Source organism: Dermatophagoides pteronyssinus, unplaced genomic scaffold (genome assembly GCF_027571235.1).
Source record: "Dermatophagoides pteronyssinus isolate colony J.1.1.1.1 unplaced genomic scaffold, Derpt_VIB-CSIC_2022.12 sq0002, whole genome shotgun sequence".
NCBI classification, from domain to species: Eukaryota; Metazoa; Arthropoda; class Arachnida; order Sarcoptiformes; family Pyroglyphidae; genus Dermatophagoides; species Dermatophagoides pteronyssinus.
This window is the reverse complement of record NW_027461526.1, coordinates 1,718,198-1,738,847: the sequence shown is the minus strand read 5'-3', so window position 1 is coordinate 1,738,847 and position 20,650 is coordinate 1,718,198. Positions and strand designations below refer to the sequence as shown.

The window sequence follows — 20,650 nt, the reverse complement described above, 5'->3', positions numbered from 1 at the left end:
TTAAACTTCAAATTTCAGATAAAATTAACAATATAATCAGATTTTTTTTATTAAACAATTTTTCTTAAATAGATAAATTAAAATGATAACAGCTAAAACAGACCACAAAAAAAAATCCAATGATAACATTATGTGATTGTTATGAAATAATGACAATGATGATTATGAAAACCTTTTGTTTTTTTTGAACATTAACTTTGTTTTGTGTTTATGAGTAAGTGTGAGAACATGGTTGTGTATGGAATTGTATCAAATTTTTTTCAGTCTTCTTCAAATTTTCAAAGAATATTAAACCCATTCAAATTTGTCATATAATATTTTGTAAAATGATTTTCATATTTTTTAAAACATTTAGCAACAAATAAGGTAGAAGAAAAGAAAAAATATAATAGAGGTAGGAGATATAAAAAGTTTGACTTTTTGAATCAACATTGTAATCATGTACTGTGATTGTTACGATTCGATGGAAATCAATCTGGTTGATAGATGTGCATTTTAGGCAAGAAATCTATGATCAAAATATATTCCATAAATGAATGATTTGTATGGGATGGTTGTTTTGAAAGCCGCCAATTTAACCCTAGCTTGTTATACAAACGGGAATTTTCCATGGCCAAAAGCTAAAAATTTGATTTGAAACATGATTAAAAACGAATGAATAAAAAAGATCATTATTTACTAACCTTTTCTAATGAATTTTTAGTTCGTCGTGATAAGGCAAATCCAGGCCATAGTAGTGAACATCCCAATGAAAAACAACAACAAAGACACCCAAGTAATAAGAATTTAATATTAGTGGAATGTTGTTGTTGTAACAAATGATTGATACGACCGATAGTATATTCGAATTCTTCCTTGGATACACGACCCAATAATGCTGATGGAAATGATGATTCATAGCAATTGGAAAGACCAAACAATGTAATATTACCATTCCCACGAATTTGAATAGGATCTTCAAATGGCATTTCCATATTTAATTCATTTGGTGGTAATAATGAAAATAGATAATCAATATTCTGATTTGATGATGATGAGTGTTGTGACTGTCGTCTGGAATCATTGACAATAAATGACCTAATGCCGTCAGCATCACCACTTATAGGATTATTTAATCGACGAAAATTATCACGAGCACCACGTATATCACGATCACCATCACCATCATCATCTGTATCGTCCGTATCAATATTATTCGTTCGATGTCTATGTCGATGTCGATAACTGTTAGTTTGTCTCTTGTTAACTTTGTCAATGTCATTATCATCATCATCATCGTCCAAATTGATTCGTTCAATTTCAAGAATATTGGTTGGTTGTTGGTCAATCGATATTGTTCGGATCATTTGTTGCTGTTGATAAGGATTATGCGGCTGTTGTGTTTGTTGAGCATGATTATCACTGTTGAAAACAACCACTGTGTCGATTTTCTTAGTATCAACATTATCATCATTATGGTTGTCAAGGCGATTTGAGATAATTTTCGACAGCGATGTTGGCTGAGATTCAAATGGTGTTGATGACAAAGATATGTCCACAACAGCATTCACAGGAGCAGCATTTGGTAATGATGATGATGATGATGATATGTCCATAATATGATGATCATGTTGGAGATGATAAATACGACTAGTGGATGGTCGTTGATGATTGATTAATAAATGATTTTCACTAACATGAATATCTAATGCATTTTCATTTAAAAATGATGGAAATCTTGTTCGAGATTCGGATTTTGATTTTCGTTCTTTGTCTTCATTATTATTGATTTCTTCTCCTTGTTGGGTTATCATTTGAATATCTGATGATATTTGTTCAAAATCTATTCTATCCATTTTTTCCATCGATTTGATAGATTTTTCAGAATCATTAACAATCTTATTTTCTTGATGATCGGCCATCGTAGTTTTTTTAAACAAAAGTGATCTACATTTGGAACACAATTCGATGAAGGTAAATATTTTGATAACAATTTGAATAAGAATATATTTCTGTTGTTGTTTGCAAAAACGAGTATTATAGAACAAATTCAAATTTTGTAAACAAAATTCGATTCATATCATAAGAGTGAATAAATATTCACAAATATTTGTGGCGATAAACTCTTTATTTAGTAACTATCATCCTGGCAATTTATATTTTTAATCATGATTGTAAGTTTCATACGGATCATAAGGATATAGTCGTGCCGTTTTTTCGTTGTCGTCGTTTCTTTATACACTGTTGATATTAGATATTTTTACAACTTCTAAGACATGCAATCAACAAAAACAACAACAAAAAATGATCGGATATAATAAACTACAGTTGAATGAGATACATAATTGAATGATTGCTTTATCATTTGTTGTTTTGTTGTTGCAGGATATTTTACGTTTCGCATAAATACATATAATATGAGGAAATAGGTTTGATTTTTTTCAACGATTCGATTCGATTTGCTGATGATGGAGAAGTTAAGTATTTGAAAAAATTGTTCGAATTTTCTTTGAATGTAACAATATCAAGCTGCTTGAAAATGAGAATTTTTTTCTTATTGTTATATATCGCTGATCCAATGTTTTGCCTTAATAAATAATAAAAACTCTTTAAACACTGAATGGAAATGATGTGTGAGAGAAATGCTGGTATTATTATTATTATTATTATTATCATCTGGTTTTGATGTTGGATCGATAAGAAAAGTCATTAAAGTTGTTGTTGTTGTTGCGGATGATATCATTTATCATCTCTATTTATTTATTTTTTTATCACATTTAGACAAGAATAAAAATCTTGTTGTAGAGTTATTGTAGTTATGTGTGAGATTAGATCCGATGTTTGTAAACACCAACATCAATTTGTTATTTATTTATTTATCTGTTATCCATGAATGGATTATAATTTTAATAAAAATGAGAAAGAAACTAAACAAAAACAGAGTCTGTTCGAATTATTTATATATGGGAGTGAGCTCACTGTATTACTATTAATAATTCGTATACACAAATACAGCTGTAGCATATATGTGCTACTGCTAAATCCAAACACAAATCATGAAATTCAAACAAAACAATTTTATGAAAGCAAATGCTATTGTATATACTGCGCACTCTTTCAAAAATCTGGAATGTCAAGGGAGATTTTGTTCAGAATGAATGGATTTGATGATGATATGCGAGAAGAGCGCGCCACTACCACATTTCATACCTGACTTGAGAGAACACTATTCCCGTTTTATTCGTTAATCATCATAATCATAATTATCACTAATCACAACAGCCAAGCATAACCTGACCTAGACTAACTAATATTTTTGAAATGGTTAATTGAAAAATTTTTATTTAAAAAAATAATTTCTTTACGATGTAGTTGATGGTGATAGTGAATTAGAACTTCTTGGTTCTATCTTTTGAACTATGTCCTGAATGTTATGTACACAATCAAAAATTGATGATAAAATTTCGATTTGTTGTTGTTTTGTATTGGATTCATCATCTACATTTTCCAGATGATTAACTTTTTCTCGTAATAATCGTAGATAAGAGTCTAATTTAAGATTGATGTTTGGATCTAAACAATTTTCTTGCAATGTTCGTTCGGATAATTTCATACCCAAATCGACTGTTTTTTGAATTGTTCGTCGCAATTTTCTTATGGATATACTATCACTTTGAAAAAAATCAAGTGCTTTACGGACAGCAGATAGCCTAGATTCGAATGAATTTTTCATTGTTCTTATAGATTTACATTTCTGTCCGATTGATGATGAATCGGGTGATTTTTTCTTTCGACTTTCACTGTTAACTTTTTCTAATGGTGATTGACGTAATTTACTTCCTTTTCTTCCAATCGATACATTTTTTGCCACACGTTTCAATAGATCCGAATTGATCGGAGAAAATGATGAAGAATTAGTTGCCAATGATCGTGATTGTAGCATCGAATCGGCCAATTTTGATCTTGTCATTTTTACCACTGAATCACGAGAACGATGACGCCTTCGCCTTCGTGCTGATACTTTGCTACGTTTTCTTAAATTCGATTTCGACGAGGACAATTTATCTTTGGATCGTGATTTTTTTTTATCATCACCATTTCTTCGTTCACTTTTATCTTTAGATTTTTTAGATTTGCTTGGCGATGATAATAGTGGTGAGAAACTTCCAACAGATTCAGTTTCTTTAAATGTTAATGATTTATTTTTTTGGTTATCATCTCTGATTTGTATTAACGATCCAGATTTATTTGAAGACAATATACTAGGCTCTTCCGTTTGTTGGATCAACGATTTAGATTTTAAATGTTCCAATGGTGATATGTGTTGTTTAGGAATTTTATCTTCAGCCTTATTATCCGATGGAGATGAATCCATATATGTTTTACGATTCGGTTTTGTCGAAATATCAATATCTTTGATAGGAATTTGATTCAATTTTAATGATTTCTTACGTTTACGCTTTTTCTTACTGCTTTCGTTACTTGGGTTTAACTCTCCCGTTTCTTCAACTATCACTTGGGGTGGACTTTCTAAGGGTCGCTGAAAATCTTCTGGAATTTGTGGCGATAAAATTGATTGTTTTTTCGATGCGACACAATCATCAGGCTTTTTTCCCATCTCACCTCTTAATCGAATTTCTGCAGGACTTGTTTTTTCAGTTTTGGTTTTTTGTTGATCAATTAACTTCAACAATTCAGAGAGTGAATCGTGTTTTGTTTTTGTACTATTATCGTCCTCTTTTGGTGATTTTCTTTGTTCTGCTATTTTGTTAGACTCATTTTGGCCATAAATTACAGGTGGTGATAGTACTCTCGAGAAAGGTTTTTGAGTTTTTTGGAATTGCTCCAAAACTTGCTCATTTTCAGCCGAAAATCTCATTTTACAATCATCTCCAGGTAAAATGACAATATCTTTATCATCACAAATAAATACGATAATTGTTCCAGCCGTAATTTCAATGATAATGTCCGATTCTAATTGATCTTCAACCGCACAAACATTAGGTTCCGGATACATATGAGTCATAAATATATGACCTTTTAGTTCTAAGCTACCAGGAGCTTCAAATGAAAAACCGGCAAACATCTCACCATAAACAAAAACTTCTGGATTTTTTGGTCCATTTTCTGGTATTACTAATAAATTAAACAGCCGTGATCTTGCAGTTGCATGTTCCGTGATGTATAGGTAATCAGCTTTGAGTGCAGGATTGGATGATTGATATGGAAGCCATGCAAGCTGTCCATTACTTCGACGAAGAACATATTGATTTATTTCAGAATATTTTCGATTAATTTGACCTATTTGAAAAAATGCTCATGATTGAAAAACTTATGATCAGCAGGCGAATTATAATTTACCGGAAAATATTCCCATCGGTCTCACAATAGTAGCGCCTATCATGTAATATAGAATGAATTCCGAACCAACCTCACCTTTTTCGGGTGTCGAATCTATTTCGTCATAAAATTCTTGCAACAAATGATTTTTTCGCGTGTAAGGTTCATGTAACGAAATCGGTGAAGGCATTGTTTTAATTGATTTAAATTCTTGAATCTTTCTACTCATATTGTTTTTCGATTTTAAATATTTCTTTGGGAGTTTCTTTTCCTGAAACTTTCAAGTCAAACAACAAATAATAATGAAATCAATCGATTTTTATATGAGGAAATTCCGTTCGAAACAAATTGTTGCGCCATTTCGATTGTTTGTACGCGATAAGTTAATCAACGGCATAACAATTTGAGAATTTTCACACACGTGGATCTTTTATTGAATACAAGATGGATAGATCATGTTTCAAAGTTTTGGAACTGTATAGTGGTATAGGTGGATTTAATTTTGCCATTAAAGGTTTGTTAAGAAAAAGAAATTGTTTTTATAGACTTTTAGAACATTTTCATTCATCAATCAGAACTTTTTGAAGAGGAAAAATCCATCGAATATTATATAACCGCCATAGATATTAATACTTCAGCTAACATAGTTTATAGATTGAATCATAATTTCAACAACAAATGCAAACTTTTGGAACATAATATTGAATCGCTTACCAGCGATGATTTCGATCGTATGAATCTTGATTTGTTGACAATAAGTCCACCCTGTCAACCATTTTCGAGGTTAGGCAATCAATTGGATCTTAAGGATTCTCGTAGTTCTTCATTTAAACACCTAATGCAGCTGTTTCCAAGGTTTGTCTTAAAGTAATCTTTCATCATAAAACCTAAATATTCTCTAATCATCAAGTATAAGAAATAAACCTCGATTTATAATGTTGGAAAATGTAAAAGGTTTCGAAATTTCGAATGCTCATCAATTGTTTATTTCTACATTACAAGATTGTAAATATCGTATACGAGAATTTCTTCTTTCACCCGATCAATTTGGCATACCGAATTCTCGCCTTCGATATTACTTGTTGGCCAAACATGAATCTGGTGAATTTCAAGATGAAGAAAATGTGAAAATTTCGACTCTGGTGCCCTTGCCACATGGAAATAGTTCGATTTTCTCTCATGAAAATGTTGAATATAAGAAAAATATTCGACTCAAAGAATTCTCTCTCAAAAATTATCTGGAAAAAGATGAGAATTTTGATATTCGAAAATTTCAATTGACCGATGAACAGCTTCTACGTTATCATATGATAATCGATATTGTCGATCCCGAAAATTCTATGGCCAAAACAAATTGTTTCACAAAATCTTATGGACATCGTCTTGAAGGTTGTGGATCAATTTTAAAAACTTCGGAACAATTTTCTATTGACGAAATTTTTTCTGCTATACAAAAAACTTCCGATTCAGCCACAATCATCAAATTATTACACAAATTAAAACTTAGACTTTTTACTCCAAAAGAAATTGCTAATCTTATGTGTTTTCCTTGTTGTTTAGGTATGTAAGGAAATAGAGCAATTTTTTAAATTAAAATTTTTTCAATTATCTAATTTTTATTTCTAGAATTTCCTGGAGATTTTACTACCAAACAACGTTATCGTTTGCTTGGCAATTCTGTCAATGTATTGGTTTGTAACTATTTGTTAAAAATTTTACTTGGCCCACTTGCAACAATGAAACGGAAAATTGAATAAATAGGAAATTTTGTTTTTCATTCTTTTGCAAAAAAATTCAAAATGAATTTTTCTGAAACTGTTGCTAACGATACTGATGGGTGGACATCTTCAAACAAGTTTGACAATTCCAGGCGTATTAGATGTAAGTTTTTGTTTACTTTAAATGAAGATAAATTATTAATCAATTATTTTCAGTGGAACTTATTTTATTCTTTATTTTGACTACTTTCGTATGTTTTCTATTGATCGTTTTTTGGTTGAAGGGTTCGAATTTTTGTGATTCGAAATCGAAAAAATCCGGCAAAATCGAGGATATTTTTATGAATGATAAAAAAATGATGAAACTATCATCTATATTAGATGATCGATTTATATCATCAGTTGGTCGTTTACTTCCCAAACAAAATCTGGAAAATTTTCCCGATGGCATAGTTGATAAAGATTTTGTATCGAAAATAAAGTCAAGTGATGGCCAATTGAAGAAATTGACAATTTCATCACAACTTCCATTAAAATTATCAATAAAAAATTTTCGTAATATCGAAGATTTTACTACTTCGGAACAAGAAAATAGCTAATAAATGTGCTTTATGTGTTAATAAATGAATTATAAATTTATTTTTCAATTGTTAATTATTTTAAAAATAATGAACCACAGTTTTAGGCTTCGTTCCTTGTTCGATGTCATCACAAGATGACATATTCGATACTTGATCAGATAATTGATCAGATACTTGATCCGATACTTGATCCGATAGTTGATCATCGCTTTCTACTGATGATACCTGCTCGATTGGTCTGACAGGTAATTCCTTTCGACGGGGAGGTCGTTTTGGTGGTCTTCGCATAGCTGTAGAGGCAACATCACCAATAAAACTTTGGACATATCTACCTAATTGAGGCTTTCGAATTTGAATGTTTGGCTGTTTTTTATCATCAATTGTCAATTCCATTTTAGCCTCAACCATTTGTTTCCGTACCCATCGATCTATTTCCGCATTTTTAGCTCGTTTTTTTCGTTTGTCTAATCGTCGATCATCTTTTAATTGTTCTTTTTGTTGTTCTTTTTGTTGTTGTAATTCATATCTGTATTGATATTCAAGTAATGCCTGCTGATAGGCTCGACGGCGAAAGAAATCATAAATTTGTTCGAACGTCTCTTGTATAAGCACTCGATTATCCGGATTTTCATCGTTACTTTCCGCTTTCAATAGACAATAGGCGACACCAATGGCTATAATTATGAACATACCGACAGTTCCAGTCAATAACGTAACTACATGAATAGATCAATTAAATAAGCTATCAAACAATTAGAAATAGATATTATTCTTACAATAAGCTGCATAGCCATAACCATTTGATCTAGCTATCCAAGACAATGTTCTTGCCTGCAACGTACCGTTAGTTCTCGGCATCGTTTTAATCAGCCAAATGGAAAAAATTATTTTCGAGATTAAATGTACAGAATAATTTAATTTTCAAACATTCGAATTAAAATTTATAACAATTATTTGATCAAATGATTTTATGTTATACTATGTTCATTGTTGGTGATGGTGATGGTGATTGTGATGGTGGGGGTGGTGGCGGATTTAGATTGATAAATTCCAATTGCTCGAGCTGCATTTGATAGTAAATATCTAATAATGTTCGTACCAATTGTGGATATTGTCGGCGAGTTTTTCTCTTGTAAAATAAGGCAAAATAAACTATCGGTATAATAAAACTGGCAGCTGTTCCAAAAATTAAAATCACTTTATATTAACTCGATTTTAGTTAATCGTATAAAAGATTGAGGATATTACTCACGCAATGCACCTGTAGTAATTTTTATCGGTTTTGAACCCCACGATATTTCCGTAACCGCCATTGTCATCAATATGTGATCAATTCAAACTTTTTCGATCCATTTATTCATTCAAAATAAAATTCGAAATTTAAAAAACAAAAAATTCATAATTTATTGAATTAAAGGGAATAATTCTGAAAATTATTCAAAATGAATCAAATTGCAATTTTATGAAACCAAATAATAATAATAGAAAGAAAGACTATTAAGCTCAATTGCTGGCTAACACTATGATTTCCATTGTTTAAAGTTTTACGCTTCTCGAATTCACTGTTGAAAGGATTGAAAGGACGAAATCCAGATTCTATTTTTTTATGTCGGATTTTATCATCAACTCCTTCTTGACAATGTGATTCTTGTTGATATGGACCAATACAGGCAGCAAATCCCATAACATGTGCAATGTGTGATTGTTCATGTGTACCACCAAAAAGATGGGCCATTGGTCCGATTGCAAAGACAGCTATAAAATTCAAAATGATGAATCATTATTACATTAAATAACAATGAAAAAACTGATACTTGCCGACATCTTCACCAGCATGATTGGCTTCTTTGGTGTATACTGCCGAATGAACACGATATTTTAACTGGTCTATACCGAATATTTTAGAGAGATAAACAAACATCCATTTTTCAACTTACATAGATTATCATGAATTTGGCTGGTTCGTTGTTTTATTGTCCTAAATCCCGGACCATTAGTATACATTAATGTAGTATAAGGAATCAGAAACGAATCACGCGAATGGCTTTCTCCTTGAATCGGATTACCTCGATTTGGATATCCATTTATAACTAATGAATGTGAATGATCAGCTGTGACTACGATCAATGTGTCTTCCATCGGTAACATTTCTCTTGAACGACGAATAGCTCGGTCCATTTCCAATGTCTCATGTAAGGCAAGTGTTGCGAAGCCATCATGATGAGCATGATCGATGCGACCACCTTCAACCAGCAAAACGAATCCATTCGGATTGTTGCTTAAAACTTTGATAGCCGCTTCGGTCATTTCGGTCAAGGATGGTTCACCATTTGGACTTCGATCACGAAGTTTTTCATACTCCATATTCGTATAATTGAATAAGCCGAAAAGATAATGTATCTTTTGGTAATTTACACCATGTAAACTTTGCGTATCATTCACGTAGGCAAAATTACTATGATCTTTATCTTGTTTCGAACGTTTCAGTTTCCATTCTTCAATCAGATTTCGACCATCACGTCGTTTTCCAGAAACTGAATGTATATGACCTTCGGATAACATTCCTTTAGGATCCAATTCTTGATCTGACATGAATGATTGACGTCCACCGCCTAATATCACATTCAATGATTTTCCAGGTTCATCTTCGATCAATTGTCGAGCGATATCTTTACAATTATGACGCGTAGTGGGGTTAACCACTGATTCATCGATATCATATTCCCAATCACGATTCTGTGTATGAGCATATGATGCTCCTGGAGTGGCATGCGTCACTCGAGTTGTGGTGACAAAACCAGCTGCCTTACCAGAATCTAATGCCCATTTAAGAATTGAATCAACGGAACTTTTTTGTACAAGATTGCAATCAGGATGATCTTTGTTAACTTTGGCTGCTACACCTAATGTATAAAAATTTGCTTTCACACCAGTTAAATAAGCGGTTGCAGTACCGGCTGAATCCGGAACTTGTTTATCCAGATTGTACGTCTATTAGCAATAAAGAGAGAATTCAAAAAGATCTAATTAAGATTATTATTTAAATAATAGAAACCTTGATCAAAGCTGAATACGGAAATCTATCGAACTCGAGAAATCCTTCCTCACCATGATGGCCATGAATTTGCCCTTTTAGAATACGTGAAGCTGTGATAGTGGAAATGCCCATACCGTCACCAAGAAAAATAATCACATTCTGCGCTCGATAATGCATTGGACGTAATATCTGTAAACGTTCACGAATGTCGGCACGTGCCATCCAATACCAATGGCGAGGATCAGTCTCACTAAATCGTGTATAGTCTAGTATGGTGTGAAGTCGGAAATAGCTGCTTTTAAGTCTTTTTATCACATTAAAATCTTACAACATATACCATAAAAACTATGTTGTGAAGATTCGGCAGGAAACGGCTGATCATCTTGTTGTTCCGGTATTGAAAAGTTCGTTTGATTGGAATTATCATTATTAATGCTGATAGTTAATGCTGAAACTATAGACAAAACATGTACAATGACAATAATACTGTGGAAAATTACAAATTTTTGTCGAAAAATTTTTTCATTCCAATTGAAACCTGATCTGAAGAAATAGATATTCATGATCATATCGGGAAAATTGAATTAGATCTTATGAATGTGCTGAATGGATATGTTGTTTGTCAAAAGTAGAATGGCTGAAAAAAAATTCAAAGAGTTTGATTGTGCTATATGATTTAGGAAAAAATCCTGTTCAAATAAATCAAAATGGAATGTATTTCATTTTTTTGAATAACTACAATTGTTAAAATTCAATAATGAAAATTATTACAATTTTCAAGTCTATGAAGCTATGACGTATATTATTACCAATATGGTAATAATTCTTTGTTAATTGTAAACCAAATTGTACTTGGTATTTATTACAATAATAGACAAAGTCGTATGAATCAAATTATGGATGTTGATTATTTTTCTATGTTTATTCAGTTGCATGAAATGATTGTTTGAAAAAATCAATGATGATAATGATTCCATTCAACATTGATTTTTGAAAAATGATTTATTGATGATTGATTGCTATCAACGGCGACAAATGTGAAAGAAAAACATAAACTTATCAGTTGATAATTTATCTCTGAAATCAAATATAACAACCGCGAAAAAAAATGAACACAAAGGATTATTTCAGTTAATTTTTAAAAAATATATTGACTAAATATGGGCCTGGATAACTTTGTTGTTCAAACAAATAGGCAATCAATATTATTCAAATGACAATTTTCATTAATGTTATTTTTGGATATTTGATTATGTTGATTATATAAACAGTTGACAAATATGAGATAATAAAAAAATAGAATTAACTTTGAAAAAATTGCATGAAAATCTATTTCTCGTTTGTTTTAATAAAATGAAACGGAAGATGAAATAAAAAAAAATTTAGACGAAATTTCAAGTTTATTGATAATTTTATCAATTGATAATTCACACAAAACCACAATATATAAAAAAACATACTGAGACCGAGCACATGGTAAGATGTGATTATTGATTATAACAAGCGCAAAAGACTACGATTGGATTAACGTTGAAGAACTTGTTGTGCGACAAACTTGTCAAACTTGTGAAATAATGATAATCGTAGAAACATTTCAAGTCCAGAATGATGAAGATGATTGGTGTTGTTATCATATCATCACGGCTCATTCGTCATGGTTTTTAACATTAATAATAACAACGGGTGTCATCATCAACATCTATGTTTCTGCGTGCGTATCGAATTACAAAAATGAAAAATCAGTTTTGTTTGTAGAACTAATGATTGAAATTATCACAATTCGAAATTAGATTTCATGATAAATAATCACAATAAATGAATTTAAAGAGTTATTCTTCAGGTGATCTTGGATCTTGAAAATAAACCAACTTACATTCAGATATGATTAAAATATTCATGTTATCGAAAAAAATATGACAAACTGAAAAAGAAAAAATTTTTCGCACTGCTGTAAAGATGATCAAACAAATCAGAGAAAAAAAATGTCAAAGGTTTCATCATTTTATTCGTTGCATGTTCTATTTTTGGATATCAAATAATACCGAATACGAAAAAGACAAGGCCAGATGAATTCCTCACTTTCTCATATACGATGTTTAGAAAGTTTCCGTTTTTAAAGTTATTATATTAGAATATCATTCATACGACGATGACATTGGAGACATTTATGTTTGATGATGATGATGAAATTTTTATTGTTTGTAAAGTTTGTAAAAAGTATATATTTACGTTGATGAATTATCGCCATCGAAATCTTTGTTTTGCAATTGTTATTAATGATCATCAATATCATTAAAATTGCTTGCTTCCTTATGAAGGATAAGATCTTAACGCCATTTTTTCTTTATTTTAATGACAAAACAAAAACAAATATTAGGAAATCATTTTTTGAAAAAATTCATCTCAAGGATAATCGATGACTGTAAAAACAAAATTTTTATTTTTGTTCCGGTCATTTTTTTTGAATAAAATGTTGAAACATATTTGATAGGTTGAACGTAATTGAATGAATCAATGATGGGCGTTGAACTAGATTTAAAATCATTCACCACAAAACATGTCTAATATATAATACATTGCATCTGATTGAATGGATTCCATTTTTATTCATTCCATTCAAAGTTTATTGACGTGTTTGTTTTCCACCATTAATTGAAAACAAATGATCATCATTCATTCAACCATGTTCATACCCGTATATAAAATGGATATCATTACCGATTTTGTTATTGAAAATGTAATTCACTCGATTTGTTAGTAGTAGGTACATGAATGGATCGATCGACCAAGTATCTTTAGATTTTGATCTTTATGTATAAGTATCGAATATTAATGCGATAGACAGTTCTGATTTGGTTGTATTTTAATTGAATTGTACGTTTCATTCTCGAACAGTCAATATGATAAGCCCACATCTTCGATCAAGCATAATGAATGAATTTCAAGTACTCGCCCATTTCATGTTATTCCTGAATTATTACTGTTGGTATAAGGAAAATCGATCGACCGAAAATAATTAATAATTTTGCAATAGCATGTTCTTTTTAAATTGAAACATTATTTCCTGCAATGAAGGAAATGATGAGAATCAACAATCAATTCGAAAAAACAAATATCAATATTCGGCTTTAATTTTCGAAAAAAAACTTTGCAAAGAATTACATACTATTATAAAAGATGGCGATACCGTAATATTGTGTGATTCGTGTGTTCCATTGCGAAACAAGTGTCCTGACAATCAGCTGAAAACTGATTTATGAAATCTTATTTATTTAAAAGCCTGGTTCGACTTAAACAATGATAAAATAGCCTAAGATTTATTCATTTGAAGTCTAATCTTGCCAATCGATTATTTTTTAATCCCTTTTTTCTAATGTTGCGATAATCGTTGACTAAAATAATACCAAATGGAATTAAATCCATTAATTCAACCAACATCCGATCAAGAACCATTAACATCGTTGATGACAATGTTTTTAAACGAACAGCAACAACGATTACAATGGCAACTAGAATCGCAACAATTTTGTCAATCCTCTTTCGGTCATCATTCTTCATTGGGACCACTTCAACAGCCGCAACATATGACATGTATCTACCATCAATATCCATCATCACACAATGCTGCCATTCCTTTTTATGGAATGGATCCATATTCTCAATCACCATTCTGCCAATATTGGTCTTATCTTTCGATGCCAGCTATGGCCGGAGGTTCATCATCATCGACAACGACAGGATTTCAATGTGCTCAACAGCTATGCAATCATCAGGCAGGAAATCCCTGGCTGACATCATGTCCGTAAGTTTGGGTTTTTTTCTGTCGCTATAATTTGAGCGAAATATTGTCACTTTTTGTTTTAATCCGTCATATTTTTTGCACATTGTTATTCACAAAGAAATCAATCGTGTTTATCTATCATGTCGAATAATTCAACAGATTCGTTGGGTTTTGATCGACTAAATACCCGACTTCGAGATGATAGTGCAGCTCGCTTACAGCAACTTATTTCTTTTCTCGAAGATTCAGATCAACCAATCGATTTGGACGTACTGATGCCGAATGGTACAATAATTCCCATCAATGTAGCTCAAAATGCGACATTCTATGAAATCAAAGAAGAAGTGTTCGAATTATCTCAACGTGGTCCAATGTATGGCGCCCTAAAGGATCGTAAACTTTATTCATTCTATTATGTGGATGAATTTGGCGCGCAGAAAGAATGTGTTGATGAAGAGATTCGCTTGTGTGATGCATGTCCGGTGGGGAATATCCTGAAATTAGTTGAACACCAGGAAAATATCGATGATCTTGAGCTTGATGAGCAAATTGGTCAACTTATTGGTAAATGTAAGTTTTCAGAAAAAATAACATGAATTATGTTTTATTCATTATTCCATTTTTTTAAATAGCATTGAAAGATTTTGATGCTCTTTTGAATCCCGAAGTGAATGAATTTCGTTATCGAATGCGTTCATTGTGTGAAGAGATTGTTAAAACTCGTCAAAATAATTCATGGTTGGATAAAATGCGTTATGCTTATCCTACAAGTGTAGATCCATTGGATTTGACAGTTCTGCCTAATTATTTCCATGATCGATTACCATCCGATAATATGATCAATGTACAGATCTTGTTTGATAAACCAAAGTTTTCGATTGTCGTCTCTGTCAGTTGTCAGATTACGCCCGAAGAATTACTGCGGCAATCGATCGAGTTAGTTTTGAACAATCCAATACAGTCAAAAGAATTACTTAAGAACGAGCTTCATTCTTTCGACTCATTCCTTCTGGATTCGAATCATAATCATCAATCGACCGATGAAGAAGAAGAGTCCTATTATGAAGCCAGTTTTCCATCTAACAATCCTCCTAAAAGCCCTAGTAATTATCAATGGCAAAGCGATTTGTCCAATCTCTTCATGGATTCAAGCCAATATCTTTTGAAAATTAATGGAACTTTAGAGTATCTGCTTGATAATCATCGCCTCATTCAATATCGAATGATTCAAGAGATTTTATTATCAAACAATTCCGTTCTACAATTGTCGGCCATTCCTCGCCAATCAATAGAATTTGAAGATGAACCTATATATGCCATTCATACTGCGATTTCTGAAGAGTTTCGTCCACGTTCACATTCGATCATTTCTTTGGGTTCATTAGGTAACGTGATAATGTCAACAACGGCAACTGCCAGTCGCCGTCGAACACAACAAGTGGTCGTTTCATCGTGGTCAATGGATCGAAAACTATTGATAAAAATTCATTCCGCCCATATTAATCAACTTCAATTTAATAGTGATATAACACGTGTGGCCGTCATGGTCGGCATTTTTCATGGTGGTGAAATGCTCTGTGATTCACATATAACTACACCGGTAACATTAGCCGATCTGGTCAAAAGTTCACCACAAAATCCAAACATGGAAATTTTTGATACCATACCTTGGGAAGAGGATATCGTATTTAATTTAAAAGTTTCCGATCTGCCCCGAATGGCTCGTATCGCATTCACAGTTGTTGGTTTTACTGGATCTCAATCAACTCGAAAGATAGCACAATTACGTCAGAAGCCAATACCAATTGCATGGGCTAATATTAATTTTTTTGATTATCGTGGTCAACTCTGGGAATCCTCGACTACATTATCAATGTGGCTCCATGATAATGAAAATGAATGCGTTGATGATGCACAATCGGTGTTTAAACCTTTGGAAACTGTCGTACCGAATCCAAACATTGATCAAACAATATTTCTCACTATTTCATTCACGAAATATTCGGAAGGTGACAATACAGTCATAAGATTTCCAACACTTAAAGAAATTCTACGAGAATATCCAATTCAGCAGCAAAACCGTCAACAACAAAGCAATGACATCGTATCATCATCGTGCAATCATCAGCAAAATTCAGCACAGATATTATATGAAGAGAATGAATATGAATCAACATATGATCCAAGAGAACGAAAAATTTCCGAACAATCATTAATAGAAGAATCTCCACTTCTTTCTACAACTTCTCAATTGTCTCATGAAGAATCACAAGAAGAACGTGAACAGAATCTAGCATTGATTAAAAAGATTAGCGAAGAAGATCTTTTACATCGGATGGAAGAAAAACATCGTGAACTTTTATGGCGTCTTCGATTCGAGTGTTGTCAACAATGTCCTGAATCTTTGTGTAAATTATTGATCAGTTTCAAATGGAATAATCAGCGTATGATTGGCGATGCTATTTCATTGCTTCAATCATGGCCAAAACTTTCTCCCGGTAAAGCTTTAGAATTACTTGATTATGCTTATGCGGATAATTTAGTTCGAAAATATGCCATCGAATGTTTAAAATCTTTATCGAATGAAGATCTATCACAATATCTGCTGCAATTAGTACAAGCATTGAAATATGAATCATACATTTATAATGATTTAGTTCAATTCCTATTGGAACGTGCATTTGAAAGTCAGCGTATTGGACACCATTTGTTTTGGCTATTGAGGTCAGAAATGCATAACCCGGCTGTTTCCGTAACGTTTGGGCTAATACTTGAAGCTTATTGTCGTGGAGCCATTGATCATATCTATGTAATGATTTATTATGTTTAATTTGTCTTGATTTTAATCATTGATTATATTTTTAATTATAAACAATTACATAGATTCTTAGCCGTCAAATGGAATGTCTTAACAAATTAAAACGTGTCAACATCATCATCCGTGATGATCGTAGTCGTGAAAATCGTGAAAAAAAGATTGGCTGGATGCAAGAAATATTAGAGCAGAAATTCTATCAGGAAACCTTTACAAATGTGATTAATCCATTAAATCCGATTTTTAAATTTGGCCGATTAAAAATTAAAAAATGTAAATTCATGGATTCAAAAATGAAACCTCTTTGGTTAGTATTTGAAAATTATGATTCAGATGCCGGTGATATTTATTTGATATTCAAGAATGGTGACGGTAAGTTTAGATTCATATAGGATAGATTGGCTTTAATGGTTCAATTACATTTTTAGATCTTCGTCAAGATATGCTTACGCTACAAATGATTCGAATAATGGATCGTCTATGGAAAGAGGCCGGTTATGATTTCCGCATGACACCTTATCGTTGTATTTCGGTTGAGCATTGTGTCGGTCTTATCGAAGTAGTTCTAAATGCCGATACCATTGCTAATATACAGAAAAATAAAGGTAATGCAGCGATAGCTGCTTTCAAAAAAGGCAGCCTACTCGCATGGATACGTGACCATAATCCTCAGGAATCAGATCTTAATCGTGCGATTGAAGAATTTACACTTAGCTGCGCCGGGTATTGTGTTGCCACATACATATTAGGTGTGGCCGACCGTCATAATGATAATATTATGGTCAAAAAGAATGGTCAATTATTTCATATTGATTTTGGTCATATTCTTGGAAAGTTTAAAGAAAAATTTGGCATTCGCCGTGAGCGTGTGCCATTTGTTTTGACTCATGATTTTGTCTATGTGATTACACATGGAGAACAATCATCAAAAAAATCGGAATATTTTCGACGTTTTCAAAGGTATTGTGAAGAGGCATTCATTATCATTCGAAGACGCGGTTCATTTTTTATATCGTTGTTCGCCATGATGTTATCGTCGGGTATACCCGAAATATCATCGGTAAATGATCTTCAATATTTACGTGAAACATTAGTATTGGATAAAAGTGAAGAAGAGGCACGCGGCCATTTTAATACGAAATTCATGGAAGCGTTGAAAAATTCCTGGAAAACCAGTTTTAATTGGTGTGCACATAGTTTGGCCAAAGATAATCGAATGAATGATCGTCAAAAATAATTTGAAATTCATATAAATATTTATTTTTTTACTGGACCATTGCTGTGAATGAAAAAAAAATTCAGGATAATCAATAGATATGAATCAAATGTGAGATGGAATTATTATCAAATGCTTTATATGTAAATGTATGTGTCCTAAAACATTTTAAATATGTGATATAATAATAAATACACTTTTTGATATAATTATTAAATAAAGTGATGGAAGTTGCATTCAGAATATGAAGTGTGCTTTCTTCAACAGGTGTGTCAGATTCTTTGGGCAAAATGTATCTTTTCTAGAAAAAATCGATGTTATAATAATTATTACTTCGATAAAACGAAATTTGAATTTCGCAAAAAGTTTAATAATTTGGAGAATGAGAAAAATAAAACAATTTAGCCCGGAATACACACACACACACACAAACATTTACGGACATTGAACCTAAAATCATTTCTACAGGATATAAAATGACATATTTGACAATCGACATGAATAATATATCTATAGTACAGAATAGAACCACTAACTGCATTAAACGTACTATTTTTTACAAAGCAAACTCAGGTGACACACATTCACTCAAGCACACAAATATGATTATGAATAATAAAATTTAAAAAAAAATTCTAAGCAGTACGAAGTATAAGATGGACACCAGAATCCGTTTCAACAACTTGCGATAATTCACCAACTTTTAATGCAAATGCAGCCTCTTCGAACGGTTTTTGCATAGCACCACGAGCGAAAAATCCAAGATCACCACCACGTTTAGCCGAAGAACAATCGGATAGTTCGGATGCAAGTTCATCTAATGTGGCCATACCGTTTGAAATTTTTTCATGATAATCTTCAATCAAAGCAAGTGCTTCTTCTTTGGTTCGTGTAATATGTTCTTCACGCCAAGAACTAGGTCGTCGTGATTGATTATGTTTAACCAATAGATGTGAACATCTTATTTTTTCATTATCCTTTGTACTAGCCTCCTGTGTAGGTCGATCCCATTGTGATTCTTTAGTGTAAATATTCAAATAATATGCCTGTCCAGTGGATCGTGATACTCGTTTTTCCCATCCTTTAGGCAATGGCTCATCTTGATCATGTTCGACATCCTGTGATTGTTGTGGTTGATCTTGTTGATTATTATTGGCATCTTGACTATTGGCGTCCATTATTGATATGATATCTAAATCCAAATACCAAATTAAATTAAAAAAAAATAAAAAAAAAGATGAATCAAAATTATCAACGAATTAAATAAAAAAGTGAATTTGCAATGTGTCTGTTTTTTGATAAATAATTGAATAACACAGTATAGACAAGATTCGACTTACCAGTTAATTATTGTTATAAACAAAATCTTAAATTTTTTAGGCAATATTTTTATCTGTGGTCAAAATAAAAACCAAATGGTAATTTTTATAGCCAAATTTATCAAATTTTATAAAATAATATTGGATAATTGATTCGCTGAACACTTATAAAATTTGTTTAGATGTAAATGATTATATCATTAATATTTTCTAGTTCGTGTTTGTCAGTATATGTAGATGTCAAAAAGTGAATTTGTATCTCTTTCTCATTATTTTCCGGTGATCCAATAGATCTGTAGAAAAAAAGGCCATGCATACATAAACATGTCAGAATTGTTAGACCAGAGAAAAAAAATACTACTCCTATTTGTAGTGATATATAGAATCCATATTTATTATGATACAAATTCTATACACTATGTTCATCTAAGTAAAAAACCAGAACTCACTTATATTGGTAGAGGTATGTTTATGAATATGAATTGAATAGTGTAAAATTGATTCCGAAATTGAGTATCAAAATTGGATATCAAATACACCCTCCCATAAACAAGATTTTAAAAAAAATAATTTCGGAACAGTTGATAATAAAGGGCAAAAATTCATGACAAGAATTCAGTCATTTTATCATTCGAAATTAGAATCAAATAATAACATACCGATTATTTATTGGATTTTTTCGATTAAATTTAAAATTGGATGAGTTTATTAGCAAATAAATTATAATGAATGACCAGTAATTTTTAATAAATTAACCGATACCTAACATTTTACAAGCCGGTGTGATTTTTCATCATTGAACCATTACAAACACAACATGATCGAGATGTCAAAATACAGATAACTATAGGTTTCGATCGAATC

At 31.8% G+C, this 20,650-nt stretch overlaps 7 protein-coding genes across 10 annotated transcripts; 2 read left to right on the top strand and 5 right to left on the bottom strand.

The window, feature by feature from the left end:
- Positions 1–24: 24 nt before the first annotated feature.
- On the bottom strand, positions 25–2,053 carry LOC113798262 (uncharacterized). Its single transcript, XM_027348777.2, has 2 exons — positions 684–2,053; positions 25–620 (listed from the first exon to the last, which is right to left on the bottom strand). The coding sequence occupies exons 1-2, from the start codon at positions 1,899–1,901 to the stop codon at positions 471–473; spliced, it is 1,368 nt and encodes a 455-aa protein (XP_027204578.2). The 5' UTR covers positions 1,902–2,053; the 3' UTR covers positions 25–470.
- Mt2 (tRNA (cytosine(38)-C(5))-methyltransferase) lies at positions 1,845–7,676 on the top strand. 3 transcript variants are annotated; one of them, XM_075824681.1, is made up of 6 exons: positions 1,845–1,953; positions 5,648–5,833; positions 5,895–6,174; positions 6,230–6,879; positions 6,946–7,200; positions 7,254–7,676. In XM_075824681.1, the coding sequence occupies exons 2-5, from the start codon at positions 5,764–5,766 to the stop codon at positions 7,074–7,076; spliced, it is 1,131 nt and encodes a 376-aa protein (XP_075680796.1). In that variant the 5' UTR covers positions 1,845–1,953; positions 5,648–5,763; the 3' UTR covers positions 7,077–7,200; positions 7,254–7,676. The 3 variants fall into 3 exon arrangements, with proteins under 3 accessions (XP_075680796.1, XP_075680797.1, XP_027204588.2); XM_075824682.1 differs by lacking the exon at positions 1,845–1,953 and having other exon boundaries at positions 5,622–5,833; positions 7,322–7,676; XM_027348787.2 differs by lacking the exon at positions 1,845–1,953 and having other exon boundaries at positions 5,622–5,833.
- On the bottom strand, positions 3,305–5,548 carry LOC113798243 (uncharacterized). Its single transcript, XM_027348754.2, has 2 exons — positions 5,341–5,548; positions 3,305–5,280 (listed from the first exon to the last, which is right to left on the bottom strand). Exons 1-2 carry the CDS (start codon positions 5,546–5,548, stop codon positions 3,341–3,343), a joined length of 2,148 nt encoding a protein of 715 aa, XP_027204555.2. The 3' UTR covers positions 3,305–3,340.
- LOC113798292 (uncharacterized) lies at positions 7,646–8,931 on the bottom strand. Its single transcript, XM_075824891.1, is given in 3 exon segments — positions 7,646–8,334; positions 8,370–8,468; positions 8,871–8,931. Coding segments are annotated over 3 exon segments (798 nt in total). The 3' UTR covers positions 7,646–7,696.
- Positions 8,515–12,051, bottom strand: LOC113798252 (alkaline phosphatase-like). 2 transcript variants are annotated; one of them, XM_075824673.1, is made up of 7 exons: positions 11,194–12,047; positions 10,993–11,109; positions 10,674–10,921; positions 9,556–10,609; positions 9,437–9,505; positions 8,871–9,373; positions 8,515–8,815 (listed from the first exon to the last, which is right to left on the bottom strand). In XM_075824673.1, exons 1-6 carry the CDS (start codon positions 11,222–11,224, stop codon positions 9,066–9,068), a joined length of 1,827 nt encoding a protein of 608 aa, XP_075680788.1. In that variant the 5' UTR covers positions 11,225–12,047; the 3' UTR covers positions 8,515–8,815; positions 8,871–9,065. The 2 variants fall into 2 exon arrangements, with proteins under 2 accessions (XP_075680788.1, XP_027204567.1); XM_027348766.2 differs by having other exon boundaries at positions 8,515–8,794; positions 10,993–12,051.
- A 1,815-nt stretch (positions 12,052–13,866) lies between these two features.
- Pi3K92E (phosphatidylinositol 3-kinase 92E) lies at positions 13,867–18,676 on the top strand. The gene is made up of 5 exons (XM_027348712.2): positions 13,867–14,457; positions 14,555–15,006; positions 15,069–17,245; positions 17,320–17,623; positions 17,680–18,676. Exons 1-5 carry the CDS (start codon positions 14,063–14,065, stop codon positions 18,486–18,488), a joined length of 4,137 nt encoding a protein of 1,378 aa, XP_027204513.1. The 5' UTR covers positions 13,867–14,062; the 3' UTR covers positions 18,489–18,676.
- dod ((peptidyl-prolyl cis/trans isomerase) NIMA-interacting 1 dodo) lies at positions 18,489–20,622 on the bottom strand. Its single transcript, XM_027348821.2, has 3 exons — positions 20,446–20,622; positions 19,808–19,860; positions 18,489–19,659 (listed from the first exon to the last, which is right to left on the bottom strand). The coding sequence occupies exon 3, from the start codon at positions 19,643–19,645 to the stop codon at positions 19,103–19,105; it is 543 nt and encodes a 180-aa protein (XP_027204622.1). The 5' UTR covers positions 19,646–19,659; positions 19,808–19,860; positions 20,446–20,622; the 3' UTR covers positions 18,489–19,102.
- Positions 20,623–20,650: the final 28 nt, after the last annotated feature.